Source organism: Gymnogyps californianus, chromosome 10, assembly GCF_018139145.2.
Source record: "Gymnogyps californianus isolate 813 chromosome 10, ASM1813914v2, whole genome shotgun sequence".
Classification (NCBI taxonomy): Eukaryota; Metazoa; Chordata; class Aves; order Accipitriformes; family Cathartidae; genus Gymnogyps; species Gymnogyps californianus.
Window position 1 is genome coordinate 29848045 of NC_059480.1, and position 26155 is coordinate 29874199.

The 26155-nt window shown below is 40.8% G+C and overlaps 2 protein-coding genes across 3 annotated transcripts in view; one reads left to right on the forward strand and one right to left on the reverse strand.

Moving 5' to 3' along the window:
- Nucleotides 1-14316, reverse strand: part of RNF13 (ring finger protein 13) — a 45203-nt gene extending 30887 nt beyond the window's left edge. The window contains exons 1-3 of one of the 2 annotated variants that reach the window (XM_050902405.1): nucleotides 14261-14316; nucleotides 7385-7512; nucleotides 4296-4376 (exon numbers count right to left, since the gene is read on the reverse strand). In XM_050902405.1, coding sequence (XP_050758362.1) covers nucleotides 4296-4376; nucleotides 7385-7498 — 195 coding nt within the window. In that variant the 5' untranslated portion in view covers nucleotides 7499-7512; nucleotides 14261-14316. Of the gene's footprint in view, nucleotides 1-4295; nucleotides 4377-7384; nucleotides 7513-13754; nucleotides 13836-14260 lie in introns of those variants that run through there. The other variant, XM_050902406.1, reaches the window with a different exon arrangement.
- A 6853-nt stretch (nucleotides 14317-21169) lies between these two features.
- COMMD2 (COMM domain containing 2) lies at nucleotides 21170-25939 on the forward strand. Its single transcript, XM_050902263.1, has 5 exons — nucleotides 21170-21236; nucleotides 21449-21526; nucleotides 22187-22269; nucleotides 23611-23784; nucleotides 24267-25939. The coding sequence occupies exons 1-5, from the start codon at nucleotides 21170-21172 to the stop codon at nucleotides 24462-24464; spliced, it is 600 nt and encodes a 199-aa protein (XP_050758220.1). The 3' UTR covers nucleotides 24465-25939.
- The last annotated feature ends 216 nt before the right edge of the window (nucleotides 25940-26155 follow it).

Below are 26155 nucleotides of genomic sequence, written 5' to 3' on the forward strand. Positions count from 1 at the left end.
ACCTTCCCTTTTTCCTTTGCTAGAATATGTGTGCTTCCTTGGTCAAATCTCTAGATGATCTGAAAAGGAGCTTCTTTATTAATTAGATTAATATTAATTAGTTAATAATTAGATTGATATTAATTAGATCCCCTTCTGTCAGTCTCTTCACAACAGATTTTGATTACCAAGATACAGAAAAATCCAGACTGTACACCTAGAGGAGGTTTTGTCTACCCTTCATTTGAAATACACCCCTTCAGAAAAATCACTTTCTTTGTCAGGTGTTTGTGCAGTAAGGTCACAGTCTGATAGAGGCTTTTGGACGCTAATGCAATGCAGTATCATTTGACATAAGAATATCCCTACAAGATTCACACTTGTTCAAATCAGTTTTAAAGCCAGGGCAAATTACCATACAGATAAAGAGCAGTGAATTGCCAGAAAATAAGAATATAAGTAATTTGGTTTATGCAAATAAACATCATGAAAAGCTGCACTGCTGTGGGCTCAAGCAATTATTGCTACAGTTCTAGATACATCCTTGAGAGCTTTAAACTCGCAGTTTTCACTGACAGCTTCAGATATATAGAGATGTCATCACCTGTGTAGAAATAATTACTATATATAATAATTATATATAAACATATATATGAACTGTCAGCTTAAATACATAAAATATATGTAAGTTTACATATATACACAGTTTATACATTAGTCAGTTTAAATGTACTTTTTATATATAATCTTGCATTTTATCTGTATATATTATTCATAAAGTTTAATCTACAACAGAGAGAAGCAATTTTGTTTCGAGGAATAGATTTTTGTAATGATAATACCCCTTTTGGCAGAGAAGCTGCACCAGCAATCTGTTCTTTGCCAAGTTTGTGGTGACAGGCACAGCATTACACAGTCTATAACAATTAAAAGCAATATCCACTGAAAATTCTACACTGATTTGCTGACAGCCAAATGTAGGTCCTTAAGGTTCCCCTGATTCATATAGCAAATGCTACTTATGTTACATAGGTTCACGCAAAGTATTTACTTTTTTTTAAACTAGAGTGGTATGTCTGGAACCAACTGCATTCTACAGGGAAGTTTTACACAAAATCACACAATGTCATGTTACAGTTCAAGAAATGCATACATAGAAACCAAAGGCTAACTATGACTAGACTGGATTTTTCTTAATGCTACCATACATTCTTAAATATCTTTAATCGAGGAGCTGTTCTTCTAAGGACACAGGCACAAATGACTGACCACTTTATAACTGGAGCACACAAGCCAAAAAAAAAAAAAAGCACCCACATTTATGCTTTGGCACCAGTGATTATAGCATCTGACAGACTGTGTTTTACAAGTTGCATATTAATAAATCTTAATCATAAGCATTGAAAAAGTATACCATTTTTACCCTATTTCAACCAGTATCATAGCATTTTTTTAAAAATAATTAAAATCTTAATGCAAACAAAGAAAAAAGTTTTAGTATTACATTCAGGACTAAAACTCATTATTATTTCTACACAGGTGATGACATCTATCTTAGTTAAGACAGAGTGCCATCTAACAGTTAAAAAGGCTAGAATCAAAGCTCCTTATATCTATTTTTGATGTGTTAAATTGGCTCACTACTTGGGCAAATCACTTAATCACCCTTGTTTCTCAGTATAGTCAGTAAACAACTATACAGCTCTGACACCACTTCTCCCCATGATAAATCCCACTGGGCACGAAGTCTTCTTGAGGTTTCATTTGCAGAGGAATTCTTAGAGTTACATGAATTCTTACAGCAATTTATTTCCCTTTGGGATTAGAAAGACACCATGCCATCAGAGAGTGATCCAACCCTGTACCTTCACATCAGCTTCCTTTTTTGCATATTGTTTACTCACAAGCATTGCAACATCAATGATGCTGCAGAGCCAGATTTTGTGGCCATACAGGCTAAAGACAGAATGAATAGGATAGCAGCTCTGCCCTCACGTGCTATTCATGGTCTCCATAGGTGTGTACATGATAGCAATTCCCCTTCACCAGAACTTGGAAGGTGGTCTGCCTAAATATGTTTACAGCTTAGAATTCTTATACAAAATAAAAACATATACATCTCAGTCATAAATACTTACTCATACACTGTTCAAAGTGACAGCCAGACAAACAAGTTACTGCCACAAGACTGACTCCATGTAGCCACTTCCACAATTAAAAAAAAAGTAATGAAACCTGAGCTTCACACAAGTAGTAAACTGTTTGGACGACTAAACTAAATTGCCTTTCTCGCAGATGTGTGTTTCAAGTACAGGAGAGGAACGGAAAATAAATTTTATCTGAAATGAACAAACTTACTGACACCGCAAGAATGTGATCCTAGAGAAAGTAAACGGTTCATGTCACTGAATAGGCATCTTATGTCAGGCAAAGAGAAAAATGCAGCATGCCCATTGTTCTTGAATTCAACACAGCGCACCAGCATTTGACAACAAGCATCAGCTACATAATCTCAGCAACAAACTTACCTCGGAAGATGTGAAGACTATAACTGAACTCGATATTCATCTAGCTTTTAAATACTTTTCTATTGCAGGACTATGACACCAGTTTACAATGTTAACATCACCGTATATAATTTATTTTTAAATAATTTATTTTCTACCTCCTTTATCTTATTTTATGCAGATAAAAGTGAGTTTGTCTTTACACCAGTTACTGAGTACTGCCACGAGAGTGTATGGACAGCCACTACCTTAGCAGAAGTCAGAAAACATAGAACATGCCTTCTCATCATTGCCTATGGAAGCTACATTTATGTAACCTTCTTCATAGTCCTTTCCCATTTCACCTTGAATGTAATTTCCCTCCTGTTGATTTCATTCAGGTCATCTACACATCTTAGTACATTCCAAGCATATTAACCACACTAGACACATGGAAAAGGAATTGTCCTGCTGTACAAAACATGCTTGCTGCTGTATGTCAGAAGACATCAGGTCTTCAGAATTTCATATCTAGTGCAAAATAAAGTCCTATATGTATTCCCATGGTTTAGGCATCTTGGACATTTTTTGCACTATGCATATTGCATAATATGTCAATATGATTTTTCCCTTTCCAGCTCCATTAGCATTTGCAAATCCTTACACCTTACTTCTGTCTTCTCTAATACTAGGTGCATTTTACAATTTAATATGGTATAATATTTACATGCTTTTTAATTCTTATATATCAAACTGGATTAACAAAATTTTAAAAATTTTAAAAGTCACATGTACTTTTTCTGCTAATTCAATATATTATCACTTACTAGTGCCTTCTGTTAATAATCCTATGACCAGTTTTCAAGTCATGTCACAGCATTCCTATCCCAATAGGATTTTATTTGGAATATAAGACACTGTAACAGATAACTAACAAAAACATATGTATGTGCTATTTGCATTTTCCCCACTTAATGATACAGAGTAAAATAAAATAGCATTAGTGCAACACATGCCTGAGAGGAACACTGGGAGAATGGGGAACTTCTCATCTGCTATGGGGCACGGATTGCAATTGAAAGGAAACTGTACAAGGAGAGAGTGCATGATCAATCACCTGCTACATAGCCACCAGCTTAGTGGCAAAGCACGTGGGGGTTAAGGCAGAACTGCAGGCCCTGAGCTTCTCCATTCAGTTGCTTAAGAAATGCAAGGAGGGAAGCAAACTGACAACAGATCTTGTACGTGCCCAAGAAAATGAGCTACAATTCCTTTACACAGCACTCTTAATGTGGGCCACATGCAAGGACGATAATCCCTCTTGCCTTTCCACACTTTACAGTGTGAAAGGGCTCGCCAATATATGACCGTACAGAGACAATAAAACCTCCAAATATTCTTTTAAAAACATAAATCAAGACAAAATTCAATCTGGCATCCACTGATACCAGTGCAACGTAACTGACATCATGTATCAGTATTGCCACCAACTTCAGAGAAAACAATGGTCTACCAAACTTACTTTCCTATTCCCATCATTCAGCTATTTTTAATTTATTTATTAAAAATGTTCAGCAAATTCTCTCTTACATACAAAAGGTCAAATTACCAAAATTCTCTTCTTAGGAGAGGAATCTCCTATTCACAGGCAACAGCTCATACCAGACCCTTTGCACATTTGTTTTGCTTGAGCAGTAGATTAATCAGTTCTGTATTTATTTTTCTTCAGTACTATATTCATTTAACTTTTATCTTTTTTAGCTTACAGAAGTGTTCAGCAGATACAGTACTCTATATATATATTCAGGATATATGCTTTTTTTTTTTTACCTTCAAGCCTTCTGCTGGCAGTCTGTAGCCAAATCTAGCAGGTAGATCATCAAAGGTCTGGGTTCCATTTTCAAGGTTATACTAAGAGAAATAAATTTTAAAGAAAATTCAGGTTTGCAACAAGAGAGAAAGAGATAACAAGTATAAATAGAAATAAATAACACTGAGTATTTTTTTAGATTAAAATATTTATTAGGATCTCTTGTGACCATGCCAATGAAATCACAAAATTGCTTCTTCCATTTGTCTTCCATTCACATAGCAACATCATTCTTTTCCTATCTAGTTGTCAAAACAAGAAAGTAAGTAATAGATCTTCCGTTAAATTATCTGTACGTTACATCTTTCTTTCTACTGTCTACAATTCAAATACCATCATATTTGCAGAAGAGAAACTACAAACAACCCAAAAAAGCAAAAATCTGAAGAGCTGGGGGGTTTGGGTGTGGAGGTTTTTTTGGATGGTGTTGTTCTTGGTTTTTTTGCTTTGAATTCACCTGCATACAGGAAGAACAGCTTTTAACAGGTGGCTTATTGTAGGCAAAGAATAGCCTCCATATGTTATCCCTTCTCAATTCCCTGCTAGCTATTCAGGTTAGTAGCTGAAAACTCTCTACAGTTTTGTTTTATACTAACAATGAGCTTTCACTTCAAAACAGAGGAATACTGTGAAGACCTTAAATCTGTGGAAGCTTTGTTTCCCCTTTCCTTATTCATCTTTTGTAGCTCTATGATATGCCCAACCAATGCAGAATCCATACAATAAAAAGTGCAAATTGTGTGTACACTTTTTTCATTAAAAGTAAAAAAAGTTAGTTTCCTGCAAAAGTTGTGAATTATACTGTAACTGACTTGAATGCATATCAGTTGCTAAGTTTTATTAAATAGTTTAATGACTCAGAAATATTTGTCTATTCATTGTATCATCCAATTGTCATACAGAACAGTCAAGTGAGGATCGTGTTTACTTCAGAGGGACATTTCCTAATAGCCAGACTTAGACAGGGGAACTGAAACTATAGTTCAAAGTTAAAAACATGACCATGATTTATCTTAACTCTTTCAAAGGAGCAACATTTCAAAGGAGCTTCCTTCCCACAGACTTTAATAAAATTGAGGGGAAAGAGGTAGGAATGGAGCTAAATTTCAAGGAAGCATTTTTGTTTTGTGTAACCTATCCGCTCCATACAACCTCTCCTCCTGATCTTCCATCCTGCCATCACATAGCACAGCTCTGCGCCAGTATGCTGTTGTCCTCCATCCTCACTATTCAGTCGTCCACCTTCTTCAAAACATCCTTCCTGAGCTTGTGCTACTGTAAGTTTTCCCTTGAATCACTCAGTGAGCCCCAACTTAAGCTAGGAGTCAGACACAAACCTATTTATTTTTATCCCTTATTTAAAAAATAACCAATCATGCTTCATATACACATAACTACTTTATACAAACATAAACCTTCATTTGAGGCTGCAACTATGTAAGAACACAGAAGCATAAAAATACACCTAAATTGGTAGGGAAAAGAAGAATTTCTTTCATTGGCGAACCCAAAACTTCGGCTGGAATTCTGCTCCCCAAACGGGCAATCATTAAACCATGAAATCTCTATCTGTATGCCTTCAATAAATAAGCTATCTGTATGCCTTCAATTCCATGTGACACAGTGTGCAAACATTCCCTCTTCTTCAGAATATCTCTTAAGCATTCCACTGGCTCCTTTTCACAGAAAAGTTTTAATAAGCATCTAGTTCATCTCTTCATTTCCTACTTCAAAGATATTCTCAGAATAGATCTGGAACTTCCAAGTATCCAAGAATAAAAGACACTTCATTTTTAGATGGAATTATTTTAGAATACTGCACATGGAAGCTTAAATAGAAGAAATTAAACGAAACTTCCAAAATGCTTTTTTCTTTTTTTCTTTTTTTTTTTCTTTTTTTTTTGAGGTTGGCAGGTTTTTTTGTTTTGTTTTTTTAAATAGCTTTTCTAAGGGGCGAAGCAGCAAGAATGAAAGTTAGGGTTTTTATGAAAAGAGGAAGCACGGGCTTGGTAAAAGAGGAAAGGGGGGAGGGGAAAATCAGGTTTACAGTAGAAAGCCAGTTTAAAATTTCACAATAGAATGGTGATGTCAGTTCCATAATAAAGCAATTCTCTATCTGCATTAATCTTTTCTTAAAATTTTTATATACAAAAAATAATAGAATAGTAACAACCTGAAAATCCAAATAACATAATTCAGTATTCATCAACCGCACGTTACCATAAACTTTTTAGTATTTTTATTTTAACATTTAGCTTCAATGGTTTTTCACTCTGTTCTCCTAAATTAATTGATATGATATTAACAACTCTCCTGGATATCACTGTAACTAGCACAGAATATAGAGACTACAGTACTTAGGTTTAATTATTTCAGTGGCTTAATCTCTATCCTACAAAGACACATACAACTTCCTCCATAAAACTACACGATATATCAAATTGGTAATAAATAGCCCAGCAACAACTTTTACCACTGACCCTATGTTCATTATACTGTTTATTAGCCTGATCATTTAAAATTCTACACACCCAAAAAATATTATTCTTAATGACAGCAGAGATTATCAGCTATTTAAAAAAATATATCTAGGTGTAACATATACAAAAACTTTACTGACAAGGCCTCCAGCGCACACATAAATTATACTAGCCACAGAAGATTATTTTTATTTATTTATTTATATACAGTTACCCTACAAAACGGCATCCATCACCAAAACTTAAATTGCTGTCTAAACCAAATAATCATGGAATTCTTTTAAGAGGGTTGTAACATGCTATAGGATATCTGGTCAGATCGGAACTTTCTAAATGACTAAGGGAATTAAGTGCCTTCACTGTCATGGTATCTGAGCACACGTCATCTGTAAGCTCATTTGAAAATGTACAATTTATTTTTTTTATTGAACTAAACTGTTAAGGCAATTCCATTCCAAGTAACTTGCTATAACATTTATTGTACTAACTGATTCATTAATAGGATAGTTTAAAAGAAGATACAATTTTATAGAGATTTCATCTATGTAGAAAAATATTCTTATACTTACTGCTAAAATATCTGCCTCCACAGGTAAAAGATTCAGGAAAGCAAATAACTGAACAGTCAAAATAGTGTATATCTGAGTAGCAGACAACATCAGCATTCCTATTGACAACAGCATATTTTATTTAATACCTGCAACAAAAAAAACAGAGAGTCAAGGCATATAGAAAATATTTTCCTCTGTCATTTTACCGGGCTCTATTGGTCAGTTAAAACTTTTCTTCTAAAGAAGTATGCAAAATGTTATTCTACATTTACTTCTAAGAAACAAGTAATCTTTAATTTATATGATTATTTTAGAGATAGAAGTCCCTTTTGCTAAGAGCATGTAACCTCCATGGGAATGCACGCATAAAACACAAAAATTACAACAGTAGCACTTCAGAAAGCTTTAGGCAACACACAGCAATGCAAGCAGTACTCAGGAATGAACATTCACATGATATTAATCATCCTTAGACATTCTTAATTTTAATCTTCCCTTCTTGTAGCATAAATCCAAATGAGCAAAATTCCTCATGTACCCAGAGTAATTCTATTAAAAGCATTTGTTCTAAATATACACTTGCAAAACCAGCATGATACCAACAGGTAACAAATACAAACTAGTTCTATCAACTTCCGTGAAATTCACAAATGCTCAAATGCGACTCATGGTCTGGACAGCAGATTGCGTCTCCTGTACAGTGTGTGCATTTTTGAGACCTTTAAAAAAGAACACAAGTACTCTGTAAAGTATGCTTGTATGCATTTCACAAGCTCACAACATTAAAAGGAAGTTAATTCTGCTATGTTAATAAATTTTCATCAAAAGCAGTAGCAAAAAACAACAGCTTGTGTCTGGAAATACAGGGGCATGTTTTCTAACAGAAACTGTTCTTTAAAACTGCTGATTTATCATTAATCAAAGCAAAAAAAAAAGTGAGGAGAGGGGTTAGGAGGAAGCAAAACAAACATTTTTGTATTTTTCCTTTGCCAAAGAGATTTTTTTTTTTTAAATGTATCAAACACACAAATTAAGGGCCTGAATGCCTTCCTTGTATGAGCAATGACTCCTGCACCCTCACTGAAGTCACCGAGTGTACCATGTTACCCTCAAAAAAAGCCAACAAACAACCCCCCCCAAACCTCCAACAACAACAAAACCAAAAAAAAAACCTAACAAAACAAACATTTGCATGAACAGAACTTTGAACGCCCTCTCAAATTTAACACGTGTTAACTGCAATGGTAACAGATTTCATTCCGTAATCTCTCACATCAAAAATTGGCCAATTTTACAATCATACGTATCTTCAAATCACAAAATTTGGCCCATCAAATACAACACAAATGTTAAAGATATAATGTTTAAATTTTGAACATTTCAATTCTTTCCAGCAAAGACGAAAGCTAACACTTAAAATAATAATCCACAGTACTGCTCAGCTTAGAAACTCAGTGTTCTTTGGAATGGGTTACAGATTACTTTCCACTTGTCTCTGCCAAATAATTATTTTTCTGGCACCAATGAGAGTCCCAATCTAGGCAACAAACACGATTCAGGTTGAAATGTCATTTCCATGACTGATAAAGGCTGTTCCTTAGGACCACAGAATTTATTGAATGCCTGTGAAAGACCAACTTCCTCCACACTTATTATAGGGCGCTCAAATTTATGCTCTCACAATCCACAAACACAGGAACAACATGGTGCAAATCTGCAACATTCACTAAATATCCTGTTTAATGTAGTAAGAAATGGTGTCTGCAAAGCTTTAGTCTAAAATGCTCAATACCATGTGCCCATGGGCATTTAATCCAATGCGGGTCTTTCGGCTTCTAACACAAACAAGAGGCAATTACATAATGCGCATGCATACGAAGGTAAAAATTCTACTAAATTGCAAAATCAAGCCTCCAAAAACTTGGGTTGGGCAAGGGAGAGGAAGAAGTTTCAGCCTTCCACGTAACTCCCTTATGTCTTTTAGTGCATGCCACTCACGCACTGAATGAAGCAAGGTTCTGTACGGGAAAAATATGAGAATATGATTTATTAAACTATATAGCCATTTCTACACAAAAAGGCAAATGGATAAACTGAAGCTGCACAAGTAGCCATAAAAGTAGCATTTCCTCATTTCTGAGTCCTTGAACTTCCACATAAACTGTACCTTTTAATACTTTCCCCCCCCTTAGAAGCTTCCTAATGTTTTTAAAGGGGTTTAAATTCCTGTATATATACTTCCCACAGCTTGCAGTAATGCGGGGGTTTAAGATTTAGCCTTAATTTGTGCTATTGAGAAATGCAATATGAACTGGAGGAATAGTTAGCTGACAAAGGAATAGAGAATTCCAGAGAGGAAAGATGTGGAGCTGGATAAGAATCCTGGCCAGATGCCCATCTATCTTCTCGCCCATCTCTCAAGAGCTACATGTAGAGGCTTCTGTGCTGTATGATGTTCCCAAAACACAGGATGGATTACTGCCATGCCTCTCTCTCCCCACCCCACCCTCCGATACAAAAAAGAAACCAGTGTTTGTTTTCTCTACCTCTTTACTGACTTTACCCTTTCACTTTCTTTTCCCCAGATGTCATATCCTATCAACTTTATTTTATTAAAACAGAACTCAACGTCAATGTACAATTTCACCAAAGTGCTAGTATAACATGTTCTGCATCAATACTCTGTACGAGTCACAAAAATACACTTAATCTATATGAGCATATTATAAGCCTTTATAAGCATACTGACATTGGAGATGTTTTCTAAATTTGCTTTTTAAAAGAACGCATTTTAACTATGTAATCACCTAGATCATTTAATAGCAGCACTTCCATCTACAGAACTTGAGACAACTATCGTTCATTTCTGAGTGTCTTGCTCTTACAACCCGACTGTACTACCCAAGGTCGGTGGGACAGCTACAAGCTCACAAGCTGAGAGGGGAAAGACTCAGTGGGATTCTGCATTATGATCCACCTGGACAACAGACTCTTCGTCTGCTGGACACAGTCTTAGAAAAGAATGACAGAGAACTCTCTCACACAGAAAGTTTATTCCAAACAAAACTACTGAGTGAGGCAATACATTTTAGTGCTTAAACAAATACCTTTTTGTTTTTCTTTGAAGAGGACTGTCTTAACAACAAAAACTCTTTAGAGCAAGGAATAGTAATGGAGAATTACCCTAACTCAGCCTCCTACAACAGCCTTTTACTTACTAACTTGGGATACAGTAAGAGAGGAGCATACAGCCTGATCACCATTAATTCCCAGAAAATCACTGGCATCGGGAATAGCCCCATGAGAACGGTGGTAGTCACTGTTAACGAGAAGCAGCCAGGAGGAACCTCCCCCTGAGCTCTCGCTTCTAAATGCCTTTCACTGCAAAAACACAACCTAATGCCAAAGATCAGGACCTCTGTTCTCCACTGACAAGTTGCATCTGACAATTTCTTTTTGTACTGTTGCTACAGTCATAATCTAGACTTAGGACAGACAATGATCAGCTGTATACAGAGGAACTTCAGATTCCTCTTAGGCTTAGCTATAACATGATTATATGCAGGCAATCTCTTAAGAACACAGAAGTACAAAGTATCTTATTCCCCTTATAAAAACTCACACCTGAATGCAATCAAGCTAAAAAAATCCAACATTCAAAATTCCAACACATTCAACAAAAAACACGATCCAGTACACCTCCTACTCAGAGGACAGAACAAGCAACAATTCAGTGCTACATTCAGCATGAAATCTAACCACCTTCATTGATGAATTCAAAACAATTGCTTGGTCCACGGATGGATGACTAAATCTCCCTAGCAGTTCTTCTAGTGTCACAGTAAGAAATTACTTGAAATGACAAAATTAAAATAGCGGTAACACAAAACAACAGCCAATACACTGGATCCAATATTGCTATAATAGTTAAAATAATTCAGGGACAAGTTTTAAAAGTAGATGGTACATGCTTAATATTATCAGAACATCTGGATCTCCTCTAACTTCTTTTATTGGAGGAATTAAAAGTACTTCACAAACAATTAAACTCAATTAGGCCATCCAAATTGTTTGATTGTGGAAAACCTCCAAATTGAGGCTTCTTATTTAAACGGCTCCACGTGGATTTGTTTTCATTTGACTGTAGATATTTCATTCTGAAATTGTAACTTTGTTGACTTAATCAAGAAATCACAGCCAAGACTACTACATTCTCTTTCACAATCAAGAAACACCTAAGAATTCCTGTCTTCCTGTCCTGTCCTTTGTGGGTTTTTTAAGCAGAAAGCATTGTTGCATGATCTGAGGTCCTCAACATTAATTAAAGCAAATACTGGAGAGTTAGATTTGATTTAAACTGACACTAACATGAAGATAATTAAAATTCATTATTACTAATGGGAGGAAACAGCTGATATTTTCAAAAACAGTTCTCATGATTCTGATTTGGTCATTCAGACATATGATGCTTTGTGAAACTTTCAACTGGTTAGCGGAACAGAAGTTACGGTCACAGGAACCCGTAATGAATTATGAAATTCATGATTTTTTATTTCTAAATTAAGATGTACCAGTTTCTCCCATCAGCCTGCCCTAACAAAGAGGATGTCGGTGAAACTGGGAGGATAAAGAACAATCGTTCAAAAAATACAAATAATTTTTACTATGACAGAAGCAAAAATACACTTGAAGCTATCACAGTATTTTAGCCAATACAGTAAATTCATCATATACCTTACAACGCAGAGAAAGCATTAAAATAGTATTGAGCAAGGTTATAAAATACCAGAAATAAAGTTGTCCTTGCAAACAACATGCATGTACAGTGCAGTTTTCTCTGCCAAAGTTACATACATACAGATTCTTCTGGGCCGAAGAACTATTGCCTCAAATGCAAGTAAAAAAGCCTTACAACTCCTGAAATTCCGTGGCTCATTTGTAGACTACACTCTTAATTGAACGAGGCAGCTTATAGCACACAGAAATATAGGTGTATGTAATTAAAGACTATACTGTAAACCACACAAAAGAAGTTAAACCTGACTCTGCATTAATCTTCAGCACTTTACACCTGCTTTTCCAGTGTGTATAGACAAAGTTCTCCTTAAGTAACTTCGGGCATTTTGGGAGTCATTTTTTTCCTTCCCACTCTGCATCCTAGAACTCACAAAACAAACTAAGCCTGAGGAGCTACATCCCGCTGTCACAGGACTGAACAGGATCACCAGGTCAGAACTGAGGAGGGAAAAATGTGGGGTGTGCTGTATCACAGCGTATCTACGAGCAGCAAGACAACCATGAAGTAAATACACTGACTTGGAATACATCAGACAACGTATTGCCCATGAAGATAAGGCAGCACTAGTATTGTTGTACGTACAATAGAAAATACATTCCTGATTACACTTTCAAAAGAAGAGGAGAGCAAAATGTCCCTTCCCACTTGAAGACAAGGATGTCCAAATAAACTTGATATGAGAACTGACAATACACAACAGATAAATGTATCTGCTGTACCGGACACTGAGAACCCCTTGCCTACCTCTTAATACATTAACGGTATTGTTTGTATTAATAATAAGGGGTTATGAAACACACAGTGTTTTTAACACCAATACACTGACTCCCAGACCAGAATAGGCAATCTGAGTGGAAAACATTCTCCTAGAAACAGTTCCTGCATCCTATCAAAAATACCAGTTTCATACTTGCCAACATGAACAAGCCTTGGGAGCACATTTAAGACAGATGTCATGAAGAAATTACATGGCTTGGGACACAGGTAAGAATATTCAGAGCTTTTGCCAACTATCCACAAACCAAGCTCCACAAAGTACATATAAATATCAAATTTGCAGAAGTTTGTATCTTGATCAACTCAAAACATATTTCACAGCAGAAGACAACACAAAGCAATTCCTTGTTCACATGGTATGCTCATGCTTCAACTCTTAAGAAAACAGCTCTTTCCCCTCCCATTGGTGAAAAAACCTAACTTGCACATCTGTATTAAACAAACTTAAATTCTATTTTAGTGCCAAATAGGATTACAATGCTCATAGCAATCACAAAAATCATATGAACATATAGAAACTTTGTCCTGCCACAAACTCAGTGACAACATTCTAAGTATTTTGGTAGATTGGGCTGCACCTGCCAAAATTCCACAAGCAGAGAATGAACAAAAGTTACACAGATAATAATAATAATTTTCACATGTATCCCCAAAAGCCCCAATGGCTTTTTGCATTTTGATGTCATCATGTCATTACTGACCTGAACCTCCATCTAAGATCTATCCACAGAACTGAAAACTAATGCACACAAAGAAAGTTCAGCATCCAGATCTGACAAGATGCAGGAGCTATTTCTCTCAATTTGTTTTCACCTTTTCACTAGCAATTTGGTTGTCAGCCAGCCAGACTCCGTGCTACTCGTTATCTTCCAAGCATAACCAGCACCTCAGTGCACAGCCTCAGAGGAACCACACGCCAGGCAGAGCCGTGAAATGCCAGACCAAGGCTTCGCTTTCATCGGTCTAGAAGCGATGCTCGGAGAGCGCTTCAGCGTCCTTCCTCCCCTGCCTTCCCTCCCTCCTCCCGCCGAGGCGGATCTCCGCGCAGACTGCAGTGACGGCCTGCGGGAAAGGCAAGCGCCAGGGCCATCGGCCGCTGGCAGCCAGGCACACCGCGGCGGGGCCGGCCGCGGCTCCGGCCTGAGCCGCACGGACGGGCGGGCCCCGCCTCGCCGCTCGAAGGGTGGAGGCAAATAAGCGCTGCGCAACGAGCGACGGGCCCAGCAATTCCTTAACCGCCGCGAAGCCAGGGCGCCCGGCAGCAGGGAAGAGGCCCCAGGGGACCCGGCGACCGCGTCCCCCGCCCCGGCGGCCCTCACCTGCGGGCCCGGCGCGGGGAGCCGAGGGCCGCGCCTAGGCCGACTCCATGGCGCCCTCCGTCCGCTCGGCGGCTGCGGCGGAAGTCCCGCCCCGCCACCACCGCCGCCGCACAACAAGAGGCGTCGGCCCGGAGCGGGCCATTGCTCGCCCGGGCTGCCACTCAGCCGCCGGCGCGTGACGCGGGGCGGGGTTATCAGGCGAGTGGCGGCGCCAAGCTCCGCAATCGGCCCCGCCCGCGGGGTGAGGGGAGGCCCCGCCCCCTCTGCCGCCCCGCCCTCTCTGCCGCGCCGCCGGCAGCCGGCGGGTTCCCGGGGGTGGGCGGGAGGCGCGGCCGTGTCCGCTGTCACGGCTCTCCTCAGCGCCTCGAGTGCGGCCGAAGCGTGGCTTGGCCGAGGTTTGCCGTCGCCTCCGAACTCACAGCGAGGGCGAGGGGCGGCAGGGCAGGGCAGTGCCGCGGAGGTACGCGGGGGAAGCGGGCAAGAGAGGCGAGCGTCGGCGTGTCCCGCTGCGGGCGTTTCGCTGGCGCCGGGCCGCCCCCGCCCTGCCGTTACCTCAGCCCGGAGCCCGCCGGCTCCTGTGGAAGCGCGAGGCGTGGCCTCCGTGTCCGCCCGCTGCTGCGGCGGGTCGGGCAGCCGGCTGCCGCCCGCGCCGCGGCCCCGGGTGGCGGCGCCGGGAGCCGGTGCGGGAGGGCGGCCGAGCACCGCGCAGAAGGCGGGCGGGCTTCAAAGCAGGACGTGGAATTCTAGCGGGGGGGGGGGGGGGGACGGGACACAAGGGTTTAGGGTTTTTTTTCCCCCCTCCGCTAACTTTAGCCCAACTCTGTTTAAAAAAAACAAAACCAACCAGAAAAACACACTTGAGAAGTGTAAGCTAAGCACAAAGAGCGAACAGAAGGGGGGGGGGGGGGGGGGGGGGGGGGGGGGGGGGGGAAGGTAGCGAGGTGGGTGCCGTCTCTTTTTCCAGGTAACAAGTGATAGGACAAGAGGAAATGGCCTCAAGTTGTGCCGGGGAGGTTTAGATTGGATATTAGGGAAAATTCCTTCCCCGAAAGGGTTGTCAAGCACTGAACAGGCTGCCCAGGGAAGGGGTTGAGTCACCGTCCCCCGGAGGGATTTAACAGACGTGGAGATGTGGCTCTTAGGGACATGGTGTAGCGGTGGACTTGGCAGTGTGAGGTTTACGTTTGGACTCGATGATCTTAAAGGTCTTTTCCAACCTAAATGATTCTGTGATTCTATGATAATTAACGTACTTGCTATATTATGCCAGTTACCACTTTTGTATTCTTCAGGGGTTGACTATCTCGTACTTAAGAGAATAGTGAGTGAAGGTCCTTTTCCTTCAATGTGTGGTATGCTTTGCTTTAACAAAATAATATGGAAAAAATCATGCAGCCTTCCTCTAAAATGCACTTCTATACAGATTTGTGTCTTCCTTTAATTACTCCTTTCCGTCATGCTTACAATAACATTTTCTCTGGGCAAGACATGGGATGTTCTATCCACATAGAAAGGATATGTAGACTAGAATTATGACCGCCTGACCAGCCGCTCGGAAACAGCATGAATTTTTATCGTTTGACCACATTCACAACAGGTAAAGGAACTTAATTGTATTTGAAACGTTTTGCCTTTGCCAAACTGGCTGCTAAGTTTCAAAGCTGGTGCAGTGGGGAGTAAATAGCAAGTGAACAGGCATTTTGCAGCTCAATTTTGTTTCACTGGGAAGCAAGAATGTAAAAACCACTCTGATTTTTAAAGGGTTGTTTTCCTACAAAATATGAAATGCAGGAGTACTTAATGAATTTATGAATTGCTCATTGCTGTAATTCTTACCTTACATATTGGTTTGGCAGCCTCTGTCAACCGTTTGGATCTGTGTGGCTCTAATTTTCTGTGACAGCAGTACCAATGTATTGGGAGATCTAGTGACTGAGGAAAAAGGAAGGGAACTCATGAAAACCTGGGATTTTAAAAGCACATATGATGGTTTCTGGCTTATGACACCGATCTTCCCTATCAGGAGAGGATGAACGGAAAAGTTCAGGTCAATAATGGGAGATACCATCTGGATTTTTTCCCCAGTATCATTGTGAGGTTATGGGCAGCATTGCTGGAAGGTATGGATCTCTAACAGCTATATCTGTTATTATTTCGAGGCCAGCTAACATCTTTTACACAAATTAGTGGAGAGAGCCTTTGCATATACCTTTTTGCTTTCCTGGAATGTTAAAGTATTCCACAACTTCGTCAATTTTCTGAACTCATGTTTGGGCTATTTTTAAATGGTCATATCTAACGCAGGGTGTTTACGTGCTCACACAGTATGTCTGTCTCTCTTCTGCCTGGCATACCATAGGATTCCTGAGTGGACTGGATGACTGCTGAGGAAAGGGCTTCACAAAGATGGATCCCACCAGTTTTGTGGCAATGGAGAACAAGACAGTTTTGCAGCTGGATTGTATGTGCCTACTTTTGAGCAAATCCTTCTAGAAATTTGCACATTCCAGTTAGGTAGGTAGTATCTTCATATTACCTGAATATTTTTTTTATAAATATTTTTATATTTATGTTTCCGGTCTTTGACTTTGCTTAATTCTTTTTCCTTGCCATGTATACTGTGTATTTCTCTGCACTATCTTACTGATGCTCTTACAGCACAAAGGAAACAGGCTGCCATTCTGAGCCAATTATCAAGATTCCTCGAGTAGTTCACTTATTGTACGTATAGATATTCAGGGGTTTTTTTCCCTCCTTTTTTCATGCATGTTATCTCCTCTGTCTTATTTCTCTTCTACCTTCTCCCATCATTTTTGTACTTGCTTTTCAAACATAAGATTTGTATTCCTTTTTCTCACTTATAAACTTATTTTCTAGTCACCTTTAGTTTATGATTTCACAGTCTGTTACTGTACTGTGTTCTTAAAATATGCACATGCATATACGCACACGTTTCTTCAAGGTAAACCAAAGGTTTTCTGATTTCTGGCTTAAAGAAATTATCCAAACGTAATGGAGATAACTTTGTATGAAAAAGATTAAAAATATAAGATAAGCTGTCCTATTTAGGATTCACTTCTGTACTATTTGCTGGAGGAAAAAATCCACCAAAGTTTTTCATTATATGATGTATATGTTCTTTAGAAACGTACACAAGTAAAACTTGTATCTTTCTCAAAATTCCATTTAGCTAATGCATTAACTCTTGTGAGGCTAATTGGTCAATTAGCCTGCTGATAGGAGACAGTGCTTACCTGTAATTCTACCAGTGTACATATATGTGTTAGGAATTTCTAGGGCTGAAGGATGTATTATCCTAAACAGCAAAGCCAAACTGTTGGCCAAGAGAAGAGCAGACAGAATTAATCTATTTTCTTGGAGTCACTTGATCTTAAATATGACTGGGAGAAGATGGCAGTTTCCTGCAAAAAACTTAATATTGATCCACCAAAATTTTATATTTGTAGAGAGATTCCTTACATATCTTGGTAAACAAATATAATGGAGATCCTAATGGACGTAATCTTTATCCTATTCCCATGAAAGAACGGGTCTTTGTAAAAACTTTTGATAGTTTGTCAACTAATTAGAGATCCCACTCACTTTCAAGTACTAGCTCCAGTCTTCCAAAGTTGTTTGCATTTGATCGTGGCTGCAAAATGAGAGCCGAGGTTGAAACCTTTCTGAGCAGAATTCCTAGGAAGAATTTTCTGTGAACCTCCATTTTATTTATGGTAGCTTTAAAGGGAGTATCTTCTTCTAGAACATTTACTTGCCACTGAACTGGAGACAGCAGGAAAAGGTGTGATTTATTACATGCTTTCAAAACACAATTCCCTGGTTCTCTTTCAAAATACAAAAATCCGTGAATCTTACTGTAATTCAAAGATGATCTGTCAGCATAAAGTATCCTTCAGACCAGAAATCACAAACTAAATGCAGAGTAAAAAATGATGCCTCAATAACTGCAAGGAATAGTAATCACAAGCAAAACAGACCATGTTAACAAAAGTGCTGAAAATACATTTTATTCTTACTAGGAAGGGAGTTATATTACACAATCAGTTTCTCTTTTGCAAATTGTAATATATTCTATGGCAGGGATTACATGCAGTTTGGAAAATAGGAAAGGATATCTTGAAATCAGAATTTCCAATGCAGTGAGAGTACTGCTGTGCTCATTATACGTAACCTTAACTAAGGCACCCAGGTCTGTCTGCACTCTTAAACTTTCTAGTTCAAGTCCTAGAAATGGTGTAACTATAGTAGCAGGGAGTATCACAGTGGTTAATTTATTCTGCGGTATACATAAGTTTCTCCTTGCTTTGGTATTCCCATCTGTAACCGGGGATCATATTATTTCTTACTTCAGAATTACAATATTTTAAGTTCTTTTGTGCTCCTCAGATGAAAAGTGTTACGAAGGCAGAGTATAATTTTTTAGGGGCTGATGCTGGATAAGAGAGGAACTACAGGCAGGACACTGAAAATTGCTAAGGTAAATCAAATCATCAGCTGAGCAGACAGAGGTCCTGAGCAGGGGTTAAAACTGGCAAAGGACTGGCAAAGAAGGAATTCAGATGAATGACCGAAATCTGGAAGATTTGGGTGAGGAATCGGCAACTGAGAAGGGCCGTTAGTTTCTGAACTGGCTTTTTTGAGTTTGATTCAGCTTCTGGTTATACCAACCAGAAACTGGTTTAATCCAAAGTAAAGACTCTTTAATTATTGTTTAGCAGTACCAGTGAATAGTCTGTCCTGAGTGGAGTAGACGTTAGATTTAGATTGGATATTAGGAAGAAGTTCTTTACTGTGAGGGTGGTGAGGCACTGGAACAGGTTGCCCAGAGAAGTTGTGGATGCCCCCTCCCTGGCAGTGTTCAAGGCCGGGCTGGATGGGGCTTTGAGCAACCTGGTCTGGTGGAAGGTGTCCCTGCCCATGGCAGGGGGGTGGAACTAGGGATCTTTAAGGTCCCTTCCAACCCAAACCATTCTATGATTCTATAAGTAATACTTTCCCAAGTTCAGGCAGATGTACCAAGTAGAGAATACAAAAATCTACTTCGTAGCTTGGAAAAAAATATGGCAGGACTATGTGTGGAATGCACAGGTCAGGTACGTAGAAGGACTTGGCAAATAAAATTATTTGGATGAGTTGATTGGGAGCTTTGCTACTTTGGGTGTGAACATCTGCTGGAAGGTCATGCTTGAAATCCAAAAACTAGAAACAAAAATCTGCAATCCTAGTATACCACCAAAAGTTGTTTTAATTTGTGAGGATGGCCAACAAATTACATTCTCTTCATGCTGATTCACAACCGTTACCTCTGCTTTCTCCTTTATGATTTTAAGAAGTACTGTGACGCTATCCTCTAAAATCTCCAAAGAACAAGTGCTGAAGTATTACATTTAATACCTCGGAGTCTCTGATATCTGCACAGGTAATGTTGGACTTCCTTCTGGAAAGCGCTGGAACTAAGTAAGGAAAAGGTTAGGAATGAATCCGTAATAATTTTCACGTCTTTCATAGTAGAAGGTGTTGGTCCTGAGATCTATTGACCGTCATTAACCAGAGCACTTAACAGGGTGGGTGAATGTTTAAAACAGGATGGGATGGAGGGGGAATGGAAATAATGGACAAACTTACCCAGACTAGATTATTTTAGCTTGATAGCCTCTCACAAGAAACTCATGGTATTAATGCTACCTTCCTGGAGAGTAAGAACCCCCACCCCACTGGCCTTGCAGGAACGTGTACTATGCCTGTTTCCCAGCCGTAAAATTGCAAAAAGTTCCTGTAGATGTAACTACGGTAATTTATAAATTTATAAAATTAAAATATAATTATACTGGAACGTATCTGTTGGCAGGCATAACATTTCAACCTAGATGTGTGGGATAGCTAGAAAGAGTTCTTGACTGCCTGTCTCGTGGAAAAGCACAGTGTTATCCGAGGAAAAGCCAGTACTTCAGTCTGGTAACACAATGCAGTAAAATTCATCTCCACTCACACTTTCCAAACACTGTTCTGTTCCAAAACAAACCCTTCAAAAGTTGACCAGCCTTTGTTTAACAAAATGAACTATCTCCTAAAAGAGAAAAAAGATTTATGAGAAGAAGTTATGCATCATTTTAGTAATTTAGAACCTTGTTATCTTTTTTTTCCTTTGGCTTTATTTAGCATGGTAGGAATACACATTTTTGGAAAGTCATTGTAGGCACATGGGAATAGCAATGCCACCTCTACGTAATTCCAGCACACAGGTGCAGTTGTGTGCCACCCGCAGGACGTGGCCGCAGCACCAGAGCGTCATCTTTTTCCTTTCAATTTGGGCAATACAGCACGGCACCCCTCCGTAACATCTCGGTGTTAACGTGGGCTATACGTGCAAAATGGCTTTGCATTGCATATTTAAGGTAGGGTGAGAGAATTATTGCGAAGCAAAGGGCAGATGAAGTTATGATCCATTACGTAATTTCAGCACAGGTGTAGGACAAAGAATGATTCCATTGCGGTAACAGACAGTTGGGGGGGCGGGCGCGTATTCTCGCCGCCGGCCGGTTCTGTGGTACGCAGCTGGCAGTGTTTACGCGGAACCCCCCGCCGCCGTTTCCCAGACTAGTTCCGTGCGGGTTTCCCGTAGAACCGGGGTTTGTTCGTTCTGCTGACTGCCGGGGCTGCCGCCTCAGCGCAGGCCGAGGCCGGACACACTTCATCACGGCTCCTGCGGAGCCCCTTCCCTGCCCAGGCCGCCGCGCGCCGCCTCCCAGCCGGCGGGGGACGCGGACGGGAACGGCTCCCCCGGCGCCGCTCCTCCCTCCCGCTCGGCCCCGGCGGCCCCGCGCAGGCGCCTCCCGGGCGCCCAGCCCCGCCCCTTCCCGGGCGGCGGCGGCGGCGCGGCGGGGGGCGATGCTGCTGGTGCTGTCGGAGGAGCAGAAGGCGCACCTGGGCTGCCTGCCGCGGGTGGGCGGCGCAGGTCCGGCAGCGCACCCCTCCCTGCGCCGGCCGCCGGCCGCCACGGAGCTGGCTGGGGCGCGCCGCCCGCCGGGCCTCGCCTGGGGCCTGCGGTGGAGGGGGGGGCGGCGGCGGCGGCGGCGGCGGCGGCGGGGGGGGGGCGGCCGCGGCGGGGTGGGCTGGGCGGGCGCGGCCGCCCGGGTCCTGCAGTGGGGTCGCCTCCTCTCGTTTCAGCCGTCGGCGAGCTGGGGCGCCTGGCGGTGGAGCTGCTGCGGCGGGGCGCGGCGCCGCGGGCCTGCGAGGCGGCCGCCAGTAAGAGCCGGGGGCGCGGGGGGGGGGCTCCCGCGGTGGCGGCGGGCCGCGGGCCGGGCCTGCGGCGGGGCGGGGGGGGCGGCGGCCGTAGCGACTCCGCCGCGGGGGCTCCTGCGGCGGCCCCGCAAAGGGCCCCCGGTGCCCGGCGTCAGCGGTGCGGGGCTGCCGAGGGAGCTGAGGTGCCCCGCAGCTGTCGGGGGAGTCGAGGGCAGCGCGGGAGAGCGCGGTGTTCGCGGCCGGGCCCTGCTGTGCCCCCCGCGAGGGGCGGGTCGCGCTCTGTGCTTACGGGGGTGACTGCAGGGCCCTTCTTGCCCGAGGCAAAATCTGCAGGTCGCTCGTTTCTGTGCCGGTGTATTCACGACTCAGTTCTAGTACGCGAGCGTGCAGTTTTCTCTGTATCATGCCATAAGAAATTGGTTTGAGTTTTTCTTGGGTTTTTGGTTTGGTTTGTTTTGGGCGGGGGAGCTCACGTGCTGTTTGATCCCCTTACGTTGCTATTTGAAGGGTGCGCGACCCTCCACTTTTTTTTCTTTTCTGTGCATATTTTGCAAGTTAACAACTTGCAACAACGTACAATTTTTGCATAAATTCGCAGTTTTGTGTATTGTTGCTGTGGCGGCTTAATAAGGAAGTAAAAGGTACTTTGTGCTTTCTTTAAAGGAAAACTTAACGTCAGCGTTGACACCATTCAGCATGGGGTAGAAGGACTGACGTATCTTCTCACTGAAAGCTCCAAGCTTATGGTAAGGCTACCTTTGTGTGATGAATTCAGGGATGCACTCAAGAGATGTCTTCTAAACACTTGGCGGCTCTGAAAATACTGGTGAATGGGGAAAACCTAGCTGAAAATTCTGATGACGTGTATTCTTTTAATTTAAAAAAAAAGGTGTCTCTTATGCTGTTCTCTTACTGAAACACTGCATCTGCGTGGATGACTGCAATTTGTATTCAGTGTCTGAAGCTAAAACTTGACAACATTTTAATAGCATGTAGCAAGAACAGGCAGCAATTCAGTCCGTATAGAGAAGCATACTTCAGGATTAAGCTCTGTCTAAACAACAAAACTTGAGCGAAGATTTTGTTGTGGTTGTTCAGCTCCAGTACAGGATGTGTGCTGTACTGACCCCCTGCTAAGTAATCCTTACCTTGGTCTGATATGGTAGGTTTGAGAGCTTTTTCAGCTCCTGACATCAGAAGTTTGGGTGGGTGTAAGCAGATATTAAAAGAATAATAGTTGGATAATTACTGTTTCCATTGGAAAGACTTTTTACTATTGATGTAGTAGAATATTTGAACAATGAAGACGTGGAGAAGGGATACAGAGACAAGTAATTCCACATTAAACTCAGGCAGGTGGTGTTCTGAAGAGCAGGTGGGGAAGGGACTGAAATACTGCAGAATCTTCCCTTGAAGTAAGGAGACTTGACTGACAGATAAATCACAGCGTATTATGGTAGAATATCGTTGATCACAGGACGTGTTTACGGTATGAATGCATTGTAACGGTGTGACGTTTTCTGTTGAATAAATAACTGCTTCTGCAATGATGAACCACGCTTCTCCAGTTCAGCACAAAGGCACTGGCTGGTGGGAATCGGCTTCTTGGGGCTGCTCTGAGTTACTGTAACGTCAGCCTCAAAGTTGTACCTGGTGCTCGCTTACACGTGCAGACGTTCAGGTCATTTCAGAGTGTTTACAGTTGGAGTATCAATATTATGTTAACATACTATTGGTAAATTGATGATTGAAATACGTACTTCCTCGTGACATGCTTTTTTGTGTTGCGTTTTGTTCTCTGATATGAAAGCTTAAATGTGAGGATGTTGAATGTTTTTATTTTTTAACAAAACTGATCTAAACCTGTCCCTGAAGCTCATGCAAATCACCAGTAATACCTCAACATGTGTAAATCACTTAAAACCTGGGTGATTTCTTTTGTCCTAGCTGTAGAATTGTTCTCACACATTCCTGCAGAAAATAACTGCACCATACCATATGTAATGTTTACTTACAGTTTTATTTGTTTCTCAACAAGTAGTGATTATTACATAGTTCCGTATTAAGGCCTAAATTGTTATTTCTAGATTTCTGAGATAGACTTCCAAGATTCCATTCACGTTCTGGGCTTCTCAGATGAACTGAACAAATTACTGCTCCAGCTGTACCTTGATAACAGGAAAGAGATCCGAAGCATTCTTAGTGAGCTGGCACCAAAGCTTCCCAGCTATCACAGTCTTGAATGGAGACTGGATGTGCAGGTAACTTCTATTATGTTTTCTGTATTCTACTTTACGGTTTTTTTAACATAAACAATTTATATTATTTCAAAGTAATTGAGGCAGCAGTTTTTCATGTATTTAAAGCTGACATAATCGTGTTATTGCACCAAAGATAGCTAGTTATGAGATGAACACGACATGTAATGATGCAAAGTATTTGTTGCTTTATGAAAGTTGAATTCATAGCTCCATTGGCTTTTTAAAAATGTTAGCATATACTAAATACATTCGGTCTGAATCATCACCTCATTTTCAGAAATACTGTGAAAGTGGATTAGTATTGCCTAATGATAAAACTAAATAATAGATTGTGTCTATCTTTAATGTGGATGAAAAGGATTTTTAAACAGTCCTCCAAGCAGGTCCCGTGAACCTGCTGTGAATTGTCAATACGAAAGTTGATAACCATCGTTTGTTTGTTTGTTTCCCTATTCCCGTTTCATCTGAACTCCCTCGTGCAGCTTGCAAGCAGAAGTTTGAGACAACAGATTAAGCCTGCTGTGACTATAAAGCTACATCTTAATCAGAACGAAGATCAAACTGCCCAGGTGTTGCAAACCGACCCTTCTACCCTCCTCCACCTCATTCAGCAACTGGAACAAGCGCTGGGGGAAATGAAAACAAACCATTGCCGGAGGATAGTGCGCAACATGAAATAGCACTGATTCGTGGCTGTTGTCTTATTAAGCAGTTTGTGAAACAACTAAAAGCAATGTTCACAAATACATTTTGAGGAAAAATAAACATCTGGATCAGATGAAATGCCTTCCTGTGCCAGGATCTTGAGCCAGTAATTATAGGCTGAATGTCCTCTGGTGCTAACTTTACACACCTGCCGGATATGAGATAGGTAGTTGGTGTTCCTTTGCTTGCAAATGTAGAAATTCAGCATGCTATGCTCAAATTTCTCTAAATTAGTATAGTTCTACTTGAAGAGCTTTCCTACATTAAGTAGAGTTTCCTCAATATTGTATGAAGCCGCACATTTATTTTTACACTTATCAAGTAGTTTTTTCCCTTGGTTTTGCTTCCATTTTGAAATTTAAAAAAAAACCCCTATACTGGTGGAAATGATACTTTACAGGAATGTTTCTTCCAGGTAGACTGATGTATGTGTCTGAGTACACGTGGGACTACAGCCCTCTTCCTCCAAAGGACTCAGCCAGCTCGGAGGCTGGGTGTTACGCTGCTTTTCTGCCCTTCTTAGGTAACAAAAGAAAGTATCATCAAGCTGACGCTCCCGTCTTAACAAAGCTAGCTGTAACCCCCACCAGGTAGTCTCGTGCTTTCTGCAGGGAGCAGTTACCATAGAAAACCCAGCGCCCTAAACATAAGTGAGCATACTGATTATATGTAAAGGTGATCTGAAAAATCGCACAAGTAAAACCATGGGCTGGGAGGCCGATTAAGAATAGTGTTAACTTCTAAATCTGATCTTCATGTTGTGATGCAACAATATTTGTTCCCTTATTTGGATAGTGTGCTCATAAAGAAAAGACAAGACTAGCTAAGTATTGCAACATAAATGATGCTTTTCCATTTTTAAGAAAAATGTCTAACAAAGGTTGTGTCAAAAGTCACTTTTCAATTGTATTCTAATGCAATATTTTGTAGCTTTTGTGACTAAGGTTGCATAGTTTCACTAATTAATGCTTTACTGTCACTAGTGAGGGTGCATCATAAAGCCCTTGGAGTATATTGGAAAGGACAAATAGGCAAGAGAACCTTAACGTACAGATTCTGGCAATAACTGTATATTTACTGTCTTTCATAGCAACACCATGAATTTCTGTATTAATTGGACTCCTACATTCACAAATGCATTGCGTTTTCTTATTGTTTTCAATTTTTGTACTTTTGAGAGATACTACTTCAACTGAAACGTGCATGGCAGAAGTGCTTTAATAAGTAACACCTCCAATTAAAAAAAGTTAGTTTTCTAGAATACGGAGTTGCTTATTCTCTAATTGCTTTATACAGAGTGGCAATGGTGTGAACGAACTTAATTTCCTCTCCCATATATGAATCAGCAATGTGTTTCATTTACCATCCGTATGTGGTGACTTTTTTGATAGAATCATAGAATTTTCTTCACATATAGTATGTGGTAATTAAATGTGATAAAATGTTACTACTTGGGATTTCTGCTTAGTTTTTTTTAATGTAATTGGCCTACATTTCCAGGTGAAATACAAGAACAGCCTATGTGTAGGCCAGTGTTTTCCCTTTATTCCATCTCTCCTCGCTATAGTCATGGTCTAGAACTCATGGCAGCAAAATAGAAGTCTTAGATAAAAGTCCGAGCAGGTTTTTGTGTCTCATCTCAGTACTGCCCTATGAATCTGAACAT